We start from the raw sequence: 16468 nt of genomic DNA, 5'->3' as shown, positions 1-16468 counted from the left end.
GCGAGGTACCAGTGTTGGATAATGGGTGAGGAAGAAGTTATATCAATTACCCCGTTAAGACAAATTTACAAGTGATTAACCATCATAGTTTGTCGGAAACGACAAATATAGTCATTTCATAAAATTCCCGTTATACCTATGTATAGATATAGACCACGGTCCATTATTTGCAGTCCCATCCTTGATGTGAAAGAAAGATAATGAAAGAAGATATGCAGTTAAAATGCAAGCATCGCCAGAATTTGCGAAATTACCATTATCCATTTTGTAATACAGTCGTGCCAGACTAGAGCAAATTGATTTGAAAGAAAGTATTAGTAGTAGTAAAGTAGTAGTATTAGTAGTAAAAAGTAGAAAAGGCATATGCAAAAAATGTCAGGTGAAAGATTATTAAAACTCTTAGACAATACAAATATGTAAATACGAGGCTTACACTGAGAATTTTTAGAACTGGCTACTTGAAAGCAATATAATAAAAAAAATTGTTAAAATTTTGAAAATCAAACTCTTTACGAATAATACTGAGTATATAATTTATTCGTTTGTCATTTGTTTTACGGTTTGGCGGCAAATTGAAAATAGTCTGTGTAACGTGATCATGAACTTAACACGAGAAAATTTTCGTGCGATGATTTTGTATGACTTTCGATGTCATCTAAATCAACAAGAAAGTTATGATAGACTACGATTGGCCTTTCACGATGAAGCTCCGTCTCGTGCCACTGTTTACAACTGGTTTAATGAGTTTAAACGTGGTCGCACTAATGTCACTGATGATGTGCGTGAGGGACGGCCTTCTACGGCGACGACTGAAGATAACATCAGTGTTGTGCGGCGTATGATAGACACTGACAAAAGAGTGACCTATCAGCACTGCAGAGTTATTACTTACAGTAACAATTGTTTGCCATGTGTTTTGGAAAAAGTGCGTGAGAAACGACCTCGCAGTAGGATCCTCCTTCACCACGATAATGCTTCGTCGCACACCGCCAGGCAAACAATCGATTATTTGGCGACCTCAGACGTAGAACTACTGTGTCATCCGCATTATATGCCGCCGACCTCGCATCTTGCGATTTTTATTTATTCCCAAAAATAAAATAAAAACTTTGAGGAAAACGTTTTATGGACGCCGAAGAAGCTATGGCTACGTTTCAAAAGGCCATCGAAGAAAGAGATTCCTAAGGACGAGTAGGAAAAGTGCTTTTCTCAATGTTTCTATCGGATGCAGCGATGTATTGACGTGAATGGACACTATTTTGAAAAGATAAAATAAAGGTAAAAACTTGGTAATTTAATCAGTTTTTGATTTTCTAAGGACTTTCAGTTTGACCCTCGTAGGCTGGGTAGTAATGATATTCATATAGGTACTTTTCGAATGCAATGTCGTCAAAATTTACCTTTCTGTATTAATTAAACAACGCCTGTAAACTAATAAAAACGAAGCGAATTTCAACTTATACTGATGTTTAGTGGTACTAGTATAAAAAATAGTCCTAAATAAGATGAAACAATAGTCCTAGACGCTGCCTCCAACTATACAAATTCCAAATACTACGAAAAATATAGTACTATTTCCATGTTTGGGCTGAACTACTTCAATATCAATTTTATCTGCTAACACCTAACAACGATAAGTATTTCATATTAATGACTATCCCGCATTGATCTGATGTCATTTGTATTGATTCTGTGGCGCTATTACTCTACATTTATCTCTAAAATTTCAATTTGATGTCACAGCGAAGTCTTTATTATAAGAATCAATATTAACTAAATTTCTAATAGATTTAAGTCCAAATTATTTTAAATTTAATTTCGTCAAACTATCATTAAAATAAGATAAGAAATAACGTTAAGAGAACTGGCGCCTCAGAATATATTCCATTTGGTGTGTAGAACATGACATTTGTTTTTTCCTCGCGTGTTCTGAAGCTCACTCCTGTATTAAACGATAAGCTTACTCCTGTATTAAACAATATGGGACTTTATAAATTGCGTTTACTATTTTTAAAAGCTCAGCCATGCTTAACCCATTGTGTTGCAAGTGTTCAAGAGAGATGGTAGTCACTTCCCATCAGGTGAACCGTCATCTCGTTATATATAAAAATACCTATATTTGTTCTCTTAAAGAATACCTGCTACAATCCGCTTTTTCAATGTTTGGGGCTAATGTATGTTGAATCTAGGTCCGGATTTATTGTAAGAACAAACTAGTCAGACAAATACATGCTAAACATGCTTAGAATACGGCTACGGAATTAATGTCTGTATTTGGATTTTTTGCAAAAAGTTTGTTGCTATGAAAATGAATTGGCAACCCCGCTAGCGCTATTGTCGTTGTATCGCTGGTGGGGCACCAGTGTGTCCTTCCGATCCTTTCCAGGAGGACCGCGACTAGATGTAACAGGATATATATTGTTACGAATAGGACCGTTGATACCAATTACTAGCAATTCTCTACTCTTCAAAAAGAAACAGTGACACTCTTGAATTTTTACAACATGTGTTATATCGATGAAATGAATATTTTAGTAATTGTCTATGAATCTGCGTATCATTTAAGCGAGGGTGTCATCAATCATCTTTAGATATCAAGTATGGACGAAATAGAATTGGCATTACGATATATAAAAACTGCGGATAATGACCAGATGTCTGCTGAGATGATCAAATATGAAGCATTTTATGTCGGAGATTATTTAGGTTCTTTTAAATTTTTGCTTGCAAACCGGAAAGACTGGACTACACTTACGTTCTCCAAGTTCTCTTACACAAAGGTAAGACCTTTAACTGTGTCAGTGCCATTTTGATCAACTTAACATTGAACATTGCACACGATGATAATTCAGTGGATTGTGTGAAATCAAATAGAATATTAAGTTAGACACAGATACAGAGTGATTTCAGTACAACAAGATATGTATCCTCTACAGTATTTACAGATCTAGTTTTCTCCCTTCGCAACATTCACAACAGAAGCATTTTGTTGTCCTTAAGACCTCCCTTCTGCGATTTTGTGGATATAGAAAAAAAATTTTTATAAACGTAAGAAATTGGGTTATTGAGAATGCGTATAATAGTAGAACTATTTGACGAAGCGTTTGGTGCACGTATTTATAGCCTGTACGGTATCTGTATCAACGGCAATTACGGTCGGACGTTTTTCAAAAAGATATAAGTTAAAAGCTCTTCAGAGTGACTCTTCGCCCTTACTCTTTATATAAACTGTAAAAGGCACAAAAGCTCCATGTGTCTTTACACACTTGAAGTAGTTCAAGTAAAACAGCCACGTCTTGATCACTAATGATGCAGATAGTATGTAGTTATGGTCTGTCAAAAACATCCATACCTTGCTCGCCATCAATAGGGAATTCATCCTCACACGCTTTTACCTAAATGGTCAAAGAACAGTGCGGTTTCAAAGAAATTTTCTCCCGCGAACGTTCAGGCTGTGGGATCAGCTCCCTACCGAGGTTTTCCCTAAGGGTATATCAAGTTTTCTTCAGGGTCTGAACCTGTAACACTAGGGGTGTCACTCTAGTGCTTTGCTTCAGGTCATCTGAAATATTGCGCATCTGATGTATTATCATTTATATAACAGTGATCGTTACCATGCTTGTTGACAATCTTCTCAAATATCATCATCATCATATCAGCCGTCAACTGTCCACTGCTGAACATAGCCTTCCCAAATAAAGGAGGATTAAATACTTTACATAAAATAGAAGTCACAACTATCAGGCGATAGTTGTTATTGCTATTTTTACAATAGAATGATCAGTCTTCTATCTCGGAGATTAGTGGCATATTCATCTTTCTTCATCAAGTCTTTGGCACAATATTCAAAGATTAGGAGAGAGGTCAGAGCCGTGTTAAAACAGACGACAAGCCAGCTGCTCAACCTTAGTGGAGACCGTTAGGATACTGCCTGAGCCACTTGTTTTCCTAATATAAAGTGACTAAACCGCTGCGTCTTATTACCTATTGAAAATGTCTGCCATAGTAGAGCTACAGTAGCTAATTTTATGTTTTCATCAAACACAGGCACAGCAGTCATCAAGTCGGGACTTGCTTGCTTTCTCCTGCTATTGGTGGACAAGTGATCCATTAGAGGGGGCAGCGAAGCAAAGTCTGACAGATGTTAAACTTCACGGATTTGGCTAATCGCTAGAAATTAGTTTTTGTATAATGTGAAACAAATGCTTAGCCAATTTGTGAAATGCGCTGAGTATTCACTCTTTCTTGTAAGAAACGATAACCCATCATGATGAATACATCTGGAATTTAGCACGATGGTTTCCGAGGGAACCGCCTTGGAGGTCGGCCAAGTTACGTATATTGTTAGCAATGGTCTTCATTAATCCTCATGCATGTTATTTTTTTGAAATAGATAGGTTTATATATAATATGTTTTTTTATCCTAGGTTCCTAACCTATTTGGGAGAAAAAGGATTGTTAGTAATGAAGATTAGCACCCTCATTTTTTTCCTTATGCTATTGCCCGGATGTCAAATTCCAGGTTTCTTAACAGTTCTTTATTTATAAACGTTTTTTATACACATACTTTGCAACCCCATTGCTAGCAATATACTTTAACAGGTCAACCTCTACGCGGTTCTCCTTGAAAACCAGCATTTATTATTGATTCGTCACGATGGGCCAACTGACTTCCATCATTCTCACCTATTATCCCTCACTTGTGCCCCCAAGTATATACTGATAACGCAGGCGTGGTTACTGTTCTATTATCATCTATTCAAAAAAAGTATCTTGTGTTATAAGTAATCAGACATCGTGCTCAATCCAAAATGTCCACACTCGGTCCATTTCAGAAATGTTCATTTTTAAAATTGACTTGAGCAAGAAACGAACCCCTCAGCTTAATTATGCAAAGCAATGTGTCTATCACTACGCCACGAAGGTCATCGGCGTGGTCGTTATCGCTAACATAGCATTATTCGTTAATACAATAAAATTAATGTATCAGTTTTTTCTTTAACATATCTACATATATAGGTATATGTTTATATTAAACAATCAATTGCAAATCCAAAGCCAATTGTACTAAACGGTCCTGGAACCCTTACAAAGTAATAATTATTAAGCAAATCTGCTCAGAAATTCTGGAGATGAATTTACATAGACAGGTACCTACATATGGTATTAAAATAAGGTAACTTTACACGCTAAACATATTTTTTGTAGCGAATCTTGTTGAAAATGAATAAAAAATCTAGAACCCACAAGTGAAATAAAAATTGCGGAAAGAGTGCAAGTACTTAGTTACATACTTTGTATACATAGATATGTCAATAATTTACGGACATCAAGGCGTTTTGTAATTACGAAGCCGATTTATAATGTTTAAACAACTATGATTTAATTATTAACATATTGTTTTGATACATAAATATACCTAACATTCTCAAATAACCTTAACCTCCGAAAAAGATTTGCTTTTGCTTTCGGCCATAGATAGGATATAGAAGTTCAATGCTTTTGCCTCTGTTTTGATACACTCATGGAGTCGTTTATTTTACGTTGCGCGCCATCTGTCAAAGTCAAGATGAAACTTCACATTGGACGAGCGAACAACGACGCTCCCGTTCACGAACGAGGGTTTAACGCAGGCGCTGTGATCGGCGTACGTCCTTTGTTCGAAACAAGTCAACATTGTGTCGTTTGAGTTTCGATCTTTCTAGCTTTATTTCTCCGCTTTATAACATTTTAGTGTAAGAAATGTGATATAATATCGTCGTGTTTAGTGAATTTATCAAATGACTAAAGTGTTTAATGTGGAAAGTGTAATATTTCTCACGATAAGCTCTCGCTCTATGTACATGACCGAGCTTTAGGTGGTTGTACGCATGAAACCCTTGAGTGATTTTTTTTTCGAAACTGATGTTAAGGATATGGGCCCCGACATGGTGAGTTTACGGGTCATTTATTACAAATCAAATATTGGAAACATTATTTTAAGTCATGAAATGACGAAATTCTTGCTTTTTCTATGCAACAGGTCCGTTTTTGTTTTGTTTACTTGTCACCGGCGTCCGCCATTTCTGGTTGGGAATTTGTTCACCGGCCGTAGGTGTTTAATTGAGCATCGACTGACGGCTTCGACACAAAATTGAACTAGTTTTTCGAAAAAATATCGTCATAATATTGTAATTAATGTTTTGTTAGCATTACGAGTGGAATTACAATATTACAGTCAATACTTTTTCTACATACATGCCTAAACTCTTGACATGATCTTGATATGTGTTTTTGTTGTCGCTTCCTTATGAAAATTTTTGTATATAATTTTGGCCTTGTTAGTTTTATTTTCTATAAGCTAAGCTGTGTGCTTGTTTGCCACCTTTGTGGTATAAAAAAACCCTTCACAATAGGTACCTATCCTAAGATTTAAACAATAAATCATGTTAATAAAGTACATTAAGTATTAATTATTTAATCATTATGATGATTAAGTAATTAAAAAATTTTTGTTTTATAAAATCACAGATATAAAGTAAAATTTTGACTTTTACATAAATGTTGGTTTATAAAAAAAAAAATTATATAAATATATATTTATTTGTTTATTCAATTTTGAAAATTGAGCCAATAACTATAATATTACAGTATTTGTGTGATGTAAAACAAGATGCATTTATGAGGTGTGATGTTAAAAGTAAATACCTTAACCATTGTACCTATAGGAAAACATTGTTAAAAGACTGCCTTTTCTGAAAGTATTTTATTTATCCTTTTCCAATTATAATGATTGTAGTCAAGTTCATTAAATACAATTACAATTATATTTATATGGAATGTTCCGTATTTCTGTTCCAGTGACTTTAAAATTGCCATTTATAAATTTTATATAATTAGCTGAATTCATGTTTTTTTTTTTTATGAATGTCATATATTGGCATATTGATGGTTTGCACACATACATACAGTGTTTTTTACCCTGTTACCAAGGTCTGAGATCCTTGGAGTAAGTTATTCAGTTTCATAAATCATATCAAGTTTTAAGTTGGTAATGGTCTATTGTTATTTCATTTTTAAGCAATTTTCATACAGAAAATTTCAAATTAGTCTATTTTTATATTACATGTTTTGTTAACTGATTTTAAAACGGAAAAGCTCCTCAAGTCATTGTTTTTTTTTTTTTTCAATTCTTATCTCAGTATTCCCTCTTTTATAAACCAATTTGGAAAATTCTTTTTATCTGAAAGCATGCACTTTCAGATTGGTCCCATAAAAATTACATCAACATTGATTGAGTTTTGTTTCTAAATCAAAATAACATGTTTTGCCATAATTGAAGTAGGTGTTTATGTTTTTTGTTTTGTGGAATGTGATCTACTTATATTATAGACAGACATGTTCATGTTACATAAATTCTTCTCCAATTTAAATCGATTTTGAAAATTATTTATGCAGTCGAAGGGGTTACTTGCCTCTATGTCTTACTCATATTAATGTTGTGATTATTGAAGCTGCTTCTTTTCTTTCTGGATAAAATCCTGCTTTCCGCAAGAAAAAATGTAAACTAGTAGACATATTTCTGGTGATTAAATTAAAATCTTTTCATTCTTATGCAACAAAATAAGAATAATCAGATAATTAGTGAATATTTATTTTATCAAAATTAAAATACCTTTAATTGCAGTGCAAAATATTGTTGTTAAAAGAAGTAAGGACTATTATTTTCGTTAATTCCATACTAAATTTGTCAAAATTAAAAAAATAATCTTTGTAAATGTAATATTACAAAAGTGTAAACAGCTGATATGACAGCTGGTGATGCCATGATGTGTAAAACTAAATAATGGAGTAAAAAATAACCTGAACTCTCCAGTTTTAAATACATAAATATATATTGATTTATTTATTTATATATATACATATTTTTAGTGAGTTTTACAGGTTTACCAATGCACTCACTAAAAACTATATATATATATATATATATATATATATATATATATATATATATATATATATATATATATATATATATATATATATATATATATATATATATATATATATATATATATATTAACAAAGCAGTTTATCTGTTTGAATATCCTAATCTCTGGAAATATGAATCAGATATATTTTTTTTATTTTTATTTAATAGCTGATTTCTTGAAGACAGTTATAGGATATTCAACATCATGACACAATCACCATATGAAGCCATAGGATACAACTAGTTGCATATATACTGTACTAACACACATTATTATTCGAAGAATTGTTGTCTCAGTCAATGGCCAAATATGGCAGGTAAAGAAGCTTGCAGTCTGCACTTATTAAATATTAAAGTCAATCTCTTTTTCATATGTGAAATTATTATCTAAAATTATGTATTGATTTTAGATACATTGAAACTTTGTTAAGTAGGACCTGGATAAGTGAGAAACCTCCATAACTGAAATTCATGCTGAGGTCTCAACATTTTGAATTACCTCTGTTAGTGGGATGAAGCAAACCTCTATGAGATCTATTTTTTTTTTTCAATTTTATTGTCATAGTTACCTCTATAACTGAGACAGCAAGTGAATTTAATATGCATTAACCTCTGTAACTGTGACAACATCAATATATCACCTATCCTTTTGAACCTTTTGAAATGACAAGTTTGAGGTGACCAAAGCATATTTGATAAAATTTATAACTTGGAAAAACATCTATGGCAGGTACTTCCAAAAGATAAACTAAAATGACTGATTTTTATAATGAATACATTCTGTTTACATTTTTGTACTATTTATAAAAAAAAGTGATTGAATATTTTTGTTTATTACCTTTAATATATTTTTTTTTTCGTTTCTAATAAAGATTAAAACTCATATATAATGATTAGATAAATACATTATTTAATAATCACACCTCCATAACTGAAATAACCTGTATTCTGACCTCTATAATTTGAACTCTCTGTAAATAGACAGACCTGGATTTATACCTAGATATCTAAGACACTGGCTAAGTGAAATACCTATATAAGTAAGCAATTTACAGGTCCCTTAATGTCTCACATAACCAGGTTTCACTGTAGTTATAGAAATAGGTTCTGGTACAAGAAAATACAATTTGTTAGTTATCTGTCAAACTTTAGGTAAAGTGTAAATTACAAAAATGCGTATTTATACTAATTTATTGCAATTTTTGCTTATTATGAACTCCTTCTTAGTTTTAGCGGGCAATAAGATACATTATTTGTACTAAAAGAATTTTACAATTATTATATTTTGTCTTTAGATTGCACCTGCTGCAAAGAAATTATGGGATAAAGGCCCCGGAGCGGGTGGCGATAGTAAGGGACCTCCGCACCTTCCACCATTGCAATTGAACCCAGAACAAATGTGGCGTGATCCAACTTGGTCTGCTCAAGGTACTGTAGTGATGTTATTTATGTATAGATTTTTAAGAAAGTGTATTATAAATTACTGACTGTATTCTACATTTTTGATAGATGACAGTAGGGGCAAAAACAACTATTGCTGAGTTAACTAGTATGTAGTTAAACAAAATAAAGTGGATTTTTTTTTTAACTTGTGAATGTTAGACACATTGTTTACAATAAAAAGCGAAACTTATTTTTCTAATTTTCTTCTACATTTCAATAAAGAACATAGTGTGTCAGATAAATGTGTTTAGTATCTGCAACTAGCACTTTGTTTTTTTAGCAGTGGAACACAATGTAGGTGTCCCGATGATGGGCACAAGACGTGGCGTCGCATTCCCCGGGGGCGATGCCGGCTGCATTTTGTCTCCTCGCGACGCAGCCGGCCTGGGGGTGAAGATGGTTGAATATGTACTTGGAGGATCACCAACAGGTAAATTATATTTTATTCCTTAGCATTATTGAATAAATCTTAGTATTATTTAATAATCTTGACAACCCTTTTTTATTGAAATTATGATGAATTAATGATTTCTTGGAACAAAGATAAAACAAGATTGTTTGTCAACTAACCTAAGGAAGAATATACTATATTTTCATATAATTTTATGTTAGTATCAAATTTATTTTTTGTATGCTTATGTAGGTTTTTTGACATTGAGCACGCATCATCATTCAACTCTTTCATTATTCTTTTTAATTTATGAATATAGTATACGACTTTAAATTTTAAGTGAATAAAAAAATTAATTTCTCATTTTAACTTTTTTTTTCAGTTTCGATATATTTATAATTTCGCAAAGATTATTCCGATATATTTTAAATTTTTTTTATCTATATTGGTCCGATATAATTTTGTCACATTTCCAATTTTTTTTTAATATAAGTATTCTTTTTTCGTAAATATTCAGAAGCTGGCGGTGTAGCGACTGGCGGTGGGGGTGAAAAGGTGACGGGTGTGGTGGCAGGGTTACGCGGGATGGTTTTAGAGGAGCGCCCTGAAGATAAATCTGCCTCACCGTTTGAAAAAGATCTGCATGAACTACATGAGCACGGCTCTTTGCCCAATGGATTACACAATGGACAAGAAGATGACAAGGCTTTTAAGTGAGTACAATTTTGTAAAATAATGTATTCATTCTGGTAATACTATTATTTATACAATTATTTTATTATTATGTTGGTTGTAACTTACAAAACAAAATAGAAAATTATATATAAAAGAGGATGCTGATCGACTGATTAACTGACCTGTATATCGACACACAGTAGAATCTTGAAATTTTGCCAGCAGGTTTTTATATAGTGTAGGTAAACAATAAAATAATTGTGAAAATTAAACCCCTAAAAAAGGGAGTTCGAAGTTTAAAATTTAAGGCTCTTGGTTTAAAATATAAATAAATTCATTGATTTTTCGAAAATTCACTCTTTAAAGTGGTGAAAAAGGGGGTAAAAGTTTGTATGGAAATTCTGTTATAATTGAAGTTACAAATACAAAACTAGTTTTAGACTTTTAATTTAAATATACATGGTAGAAATTTTCATCCCCGAAAATTCATATAGGGATGTTTTTTGAAATGAGAAATATGAAAGTTTGTATTTAGTTTTTATTTAAAAACAAAAAAAGTTTAATGTTTTTGGAAATTGTTGGAAAGAGGAAGATGGTTTGATTTAAATGAAAAGTATGTAAATTTTAAGTTAGGTAAAGTTTCAAATTTAGTTTTAAAATTTTTTTTTAAGTAATGTGTTTTATGTGTTTTTTTAAAACCCGTTCTCCTAAGAAAGTAAAGAAATAAGAAAGGTAAAGATATATAACGTGGGGTTGCAATATAACCGAACTTCATACATACGAATGAACTCGTGAGCGCAGTCGCGCGAATAAGCTAGTATTATTATACGTTTCATGTAAATCGTATTAACTAAAACATTTGTATTTATTGTTATTTTATGTTGTTTAAAAAAATGGCAATTATAATTAAAAAAGTAACTAGGATGAAGTGAAAAATCTCCATAATGTGGATTATCACCCTTAAACGTCATTTGATCTTATTGACGAAATCTATGATTTATTAATGGATATAGAAAAAGCGTTTCGAAGGTCGGCAAGCGTGATCAGAATTTATTATGAAAATATCGCGGAAGACGTAAACCGATTGATACTATATAAATCATTATTACGTCGATCCACAATGTTATGGGATAAGGGGCAGGGTATCAGTCATTCGTCGTCTACTGTCCTTAAATATAGTTTTGCTTTATCAATAAAACCAATATGATATTTGATAGAAATTAAAAAAAGTGTTTCGAAGGTCGGCTAACGTGTTTGTTGCTAAAACGCTCGCCTCCGCGGCGTGCGAGCAGCGGGCAGGTCGTGCGGGCAATAACCGCTCGCTGTGGATCATGGCCTCTGTCAATGCCACTCGCCCGCCCCGCCGCCGCCGTACGCCACCAACTGCCGCCGCTCAATATGCTCAGACGCAACCCAGACGCAATCTTTTATCATCTTATCGTTATTATGAAATTATTTGATAATAACTTTCCTTATTATTTGGGGTATCCATATCTAACATGCACTAGTGATCAATGCGTTATTTGTTTTTGTACTTTATCTAAATTAAATAATCTGATAAGACTTGATTTGTTAAAAGCGGTGGGTCTAATAAGTAAATAATAGTGTGATCACATTTAGTTCATATCACAAACCAAAGATCAATAAATAACAAATGTTAAAAAAAATGAAATGTTTCATTATTTTTCTATTTGTGTAGTCCAAAAGTTGAAGGAAAGAAATATATGTAATGTACTTTATAGTAAGAATTAATGTTAAAAATGTAGGTAATTTTATTTATATATTTCCCAACTTCTATTTTTTATTATCTTCTGTCGTTTTAATAATAAAGTGTTTATTGGTTACATTAAAATTTTAATCATTATATAAAACTGTGTGTTTTGCTAATAGCAACATGCAAAATTTTGAAGAAGAGATGGCGCTTCTTGAGTTCACACCTTTTACAAGAAAAAAGGAGAGGAATGTTGCGAAATTCTAATTATATTATATAATGTGAAATTGTTATAAGGTTATTATTGAGTGTCAAAGAAAAGAATATAGTTACTGATAGCATAGTACAGTGTACAGTCAAAATTTTTAGTTAAAAATTACCCCTATAGTAACTTGCATACAGTTTAGTCTCTTTTATTTTTTAACTATTTTTTTCTACATAATATCGGGAAGAACATGTTTCATCAAATATGATTTGATTTGATCAAATTAAATATATGTGGTACTTTTTATATGACTAAAATGGAATTGTCAATGATCTCAACCAATTAACTGTTCCTTAAAAACTGGTTTGTCACGTTTTGGGGTTTTTTTACATTATTAATCTATAAGAAAATTATTTATAATAAATTTATAGAATTACTTAAATATTTTAACAGTTGGTGTCATAGAATACGGCGGTAAGTATTCATATTTATATTTTAATGCTCTTATACCTTCAGCCGCACCCCGGGCTCGCGACAGCCGTCACCGGCAGAGGAGGAGGGCGGTGTGGGCGGCGGAGGCGGCGGTGGTGGCGGAGGCGGCGCTGTCCGCAACGGCGACGCGGGTGCTTTCCCGCTGCTGCCACCGCACGCGCTGCCACAGCCGCAGCCGCAGCCGCTGCACCATCTGCAACACATCTCACACCCACAGGTTGGTTTTTTTTTAATGAATACTAATACAATGATAACATCTACACAATGTCCGATTATCAAATGAGGATTAAGTCGGGCCAATTAGTTAATAGAATGAGATACAAGTGGGACTGCCTTATAAGTTCTACTGCTTGTCCAGAAAATAGCTTCAGATGACAGCTATAAAAATTAATTTGAATGATGTCTGGGACAAAGATAGACCACATTATATTTTTTATTTCAATATGAACGGGCAAAGTTCTGGGATATAGTTAACCCTATTAATATTATAAACTAGTTGATGATCCGCCCAACTTCTTCTGCAATGAAACTTCTTAAAAGGATTAATTTTCCCCGTTTTTGCAACAGTTTTAATTGATACCGCTCTTATTGGTCATAGCGTGATTTTATGTAGCTTATATATAGCCTTCTTCAGTAAATATTTAATAATCGATGTTAGATATTTGTTAATCATGTTTGTACTGATAATTATTTTAAATAAAATTTTGTGCTATTACTATAAAACTTAAAAATCTGTCCATATTCTTTAATTCCACTGTATGGAAAGTCAGTTCTAATAAAAATTTAATACTGTTGCTTGTAAATTTCCAAATGAGTTTCTTAGTGATGATTATCTGAAAATTAGAACATATAAGCGATGAACAGCACAGAAACTTGCCATTGAATCTGTCACCATAGTGAAAAGAAATTATATTAGTGACTGTAGTATTAAACAATTAAAGTTCTGAATTACCATGATCATACATAATATCATCTATAATGTTGTTTCTCTTGTAGCATCATCCTGGGATGCTGGGTGTAGCACCACTGCAAGGTTTACCACACCCACAACATCCTCAAATCCACCCTGGTAAGTTATATGACTGAAAAGTTAACTCGAAATTTTGTATTAATTACAATTAAGTTATGGAACTAACCATATTATATGTTTCAGGCATGACACTAAACGACTCTATGAATCAACACATTGAACTCGTTTTACAAATGGAGCAACATCCTCAGTTTGATAACAACAGCTTTGCAAGTACACAACAGGTAAGTCCACTGAAAAATAACCTGAGAATAGTTGAACATAATTGAATCAATTATGGAAAATTGTTTTAACATCTTTAAATTGATTTGGAATACAGCTTATGCTTAATGCCTTTACCCATTCTTCCATACACTTTTCTTAATTGTAGAAAATGGTTTTCAATATTCAACCTTTGCACGATTTTGGTATGTATAGCATTGAAATTACTTAACAGCTTCCTCAATGTGGTAATTTAAATCTCGGAAAGAGGAAAACTGCAGACAGAGCCTTATCAAGTGTGTAGGTATAAGGTGCTTGATCAATGTCGTTTCCTGTGTTAGTTAAACTCGATGATACCTTGATGCGATGGTACATGTTATCATTGTGTAAATTTTATGAATTACTACTCTACAATCCTTTTTGTTGATTTTATTTTTTTTCAAATGCATTATTAAGACGAAATTGTATTTGAGTCAGGTTCTGGATTAGATGTTCAGCATGTCATGTTTCGCTTCTACTACAATAATGCATCATCATTATCACTTATTCATTGTCCATTGTTAAACATAGGTCTCCCCTTCATTACAGTACAGCCACAAAGTAGTCTGCGCCGCTTTTATCCAGCGACACCTTGCAATATTTAAAATCGTCATTTCATTTCGCATGGGGTCGCCCTATGCTACGCTTGTCTGCACTCACCATACTAATTACGTTTTTATTTTTTATATTTGTTTTTAAAAACGGATGATATGATGCTGTATATATGAGTCATTGGGGCTAAGCTTGAAGCATCTTTTATTTAAACTTTTTTTTTTTACTTCATATTTTAATTTGATAATTTCGTGGAATTACTGTTTTGTGGACTATTGTAAATTAAAAATATAATGACTTTCACTTAAATATTTCGCTCTATTTGAAAATAGGTTCGTATTGGTCTTGAAATAATATCAGAGGTAAGTTTAGAGAAATGGTGCCTCAGAATCAAGCCCATTGATCCATAGTGATACACTACACTAAAGCCAAACAAACTTTTTATTTGAATATTTTAAAGTCTAGTAAGAATATCTGTGACACAGAATTCATTAGAACTATTGATTAACAGACTAGGAACAAATAAGCTGGAAGTCATAGTCTTAGAAAATAATCGTGGTCTCGTGTGGAGATTTGGTTACCTAAGTCTTAGTTGGCTCTGGCTCCATAACTCAGCTTTCCATGTCATTTTAATTTTATGAGTGGGAAATAAGTTACTGACTAGAAATGACATGCATGAAGGGTATTATTGGAAAGTGCAGTGGTTTTTGTGATGTTTATCTGATGATGCTGTTTGTGTCTTTAAGGTCTATAAGCATCTATTATTACTTTTACATTTCCAGTTGTATTAAGGAAATTATAGTCACACCAGTATGTTTGTGCGCAGTACGGCGGCGGCGTGGGCGGTGTGGGTGGTGCTAGCGGTGGCGTGGGCGGAGTAGGTGGTGTGGGCGGCGTGGGCGCTGTCGGGGCTGTGGGCGCCGTGGGTGGGGTAGGCGGCGTGGGCGCAGCCGGGGCCAGCCTCGTCAACGGCGCCTCCGTCGTGCAGCCAGCGCCGGACTCTGCACAGCACCACCAACCCTTCGATGTACAGGTACGTGCAAATCTGTTATATGTTCAAGGTTCATCATTGCATCACACCACGAAAATAACCGCGTAAGATTTTATTTATTTACGCCTAAGTTTTGTCTATTTCAGTTAGAAATCTGTGTGTATTACCCAGATTTACACATTCCCTGTAGTACTAGAAGGGTACCTTCTAGAAACTAAACGCGATTCTGAGGACATATTTATAAATATAGGGGGTCTGATATTTCATTATGAATAAAAGACTCTACCATCACTTTGAAGTCTTTGCCTTTTCAATTTATTGGTCGAATTTAGCAGTGCTTTACCAGCTATTAATTATTTCTTACGGCTTTGATGGACTATAGATTTTTTTTATACAACTTAGAATGTCAAACAAGCTGACGGCCCACCTGATGGAAAGTAGTAACCATCGCCTATAGACATGAGCAGTACCATGGACATAACAGAGTATACTGTTTCGCCCATGATACCTCCCATGCGTTGCCATTCCTGAGGACTAAGGTGTTACTCCTCTGTACCCAGTAAATTCACGCCATATCCCACCCTTTAAACTGAAACACAGCCATACAAACACAACTGCTTCACGGTTGAAACACGAATGGAACAGAGGTACCCAAGCAATCGACTTTTGTACAAAGTCTCCCTCCTAATCTATTTAGCATGGTTGAATTAATTTTTTTGTATATAACACTTACGGCTTTGATGGACTGTAGATTAGTAATAGTAAT

At 33.4% G+C, this 16468-nt stretch overlaps 1 protein-coding gene across 5 annotated transcripts in view; it reads left to right on the top strand.

Annotated features, from left to right (window-relative positions):
• LOC113522461 (maternal protein pumilio) overlaps positions 1-16468 on the top strand; it is a 100664-nt gene that overhangs the window by 5205 nt on the left and 78991 nt on the right. For 3 of the 5 annotated variants that reach the window (XM_031913984.2, XM_052897899.1, XM_052897901.1), the window contains exons 3-9: positions 9268-9400; positions 9696-9845; positions 10324-10519; positions 12914-13106; positions 13886-13958; positions 14043-14143; positions 15538-15744. In XM_031913984.2, coding sequence (XP_031769844.2) covers positions 9268-9400; positions 9696-9845; positions 10324-10519; positions 12914-13106; positions 13886-13958; positions 14043-14143; positions 15538-15744 — 1053 coding nt within the window. Of the gene's footprint in view, positions 1-5633; positions 5931-9267; positions 9401-9695; positions 9846-10323; positions 10520-12913; positions 13107-13885; positions 13959-14042; positions 14144-15537; positions 15745-16468 lie in introns of those variants that run through there. The other 2 variants (XM_052897902.1, XM_052897900.1) reach the window with 2 other exon arrangements.

The sequence above is a fragment of the Galleria mellonella genome, unplaced genomic scaffold (assembly GCF_026898425.1).
Source record: "Galleria mellonella isolate WM207_F2 unplaced genomic scaffold, CSIRO_AGI_GalMel_v1 utg38, whole genome shotgun sequence".
In the NCBI taxonomy this organism is placed as follows: Eukaryota; Metazoa; Arthropoda; class Insecta; order Lepidoptera; family Pyralidae; genus Galleria; species Galleria mellonella.
This window is presented reverse-complemented; position numbering and strand designations above follow the sequence as displayed.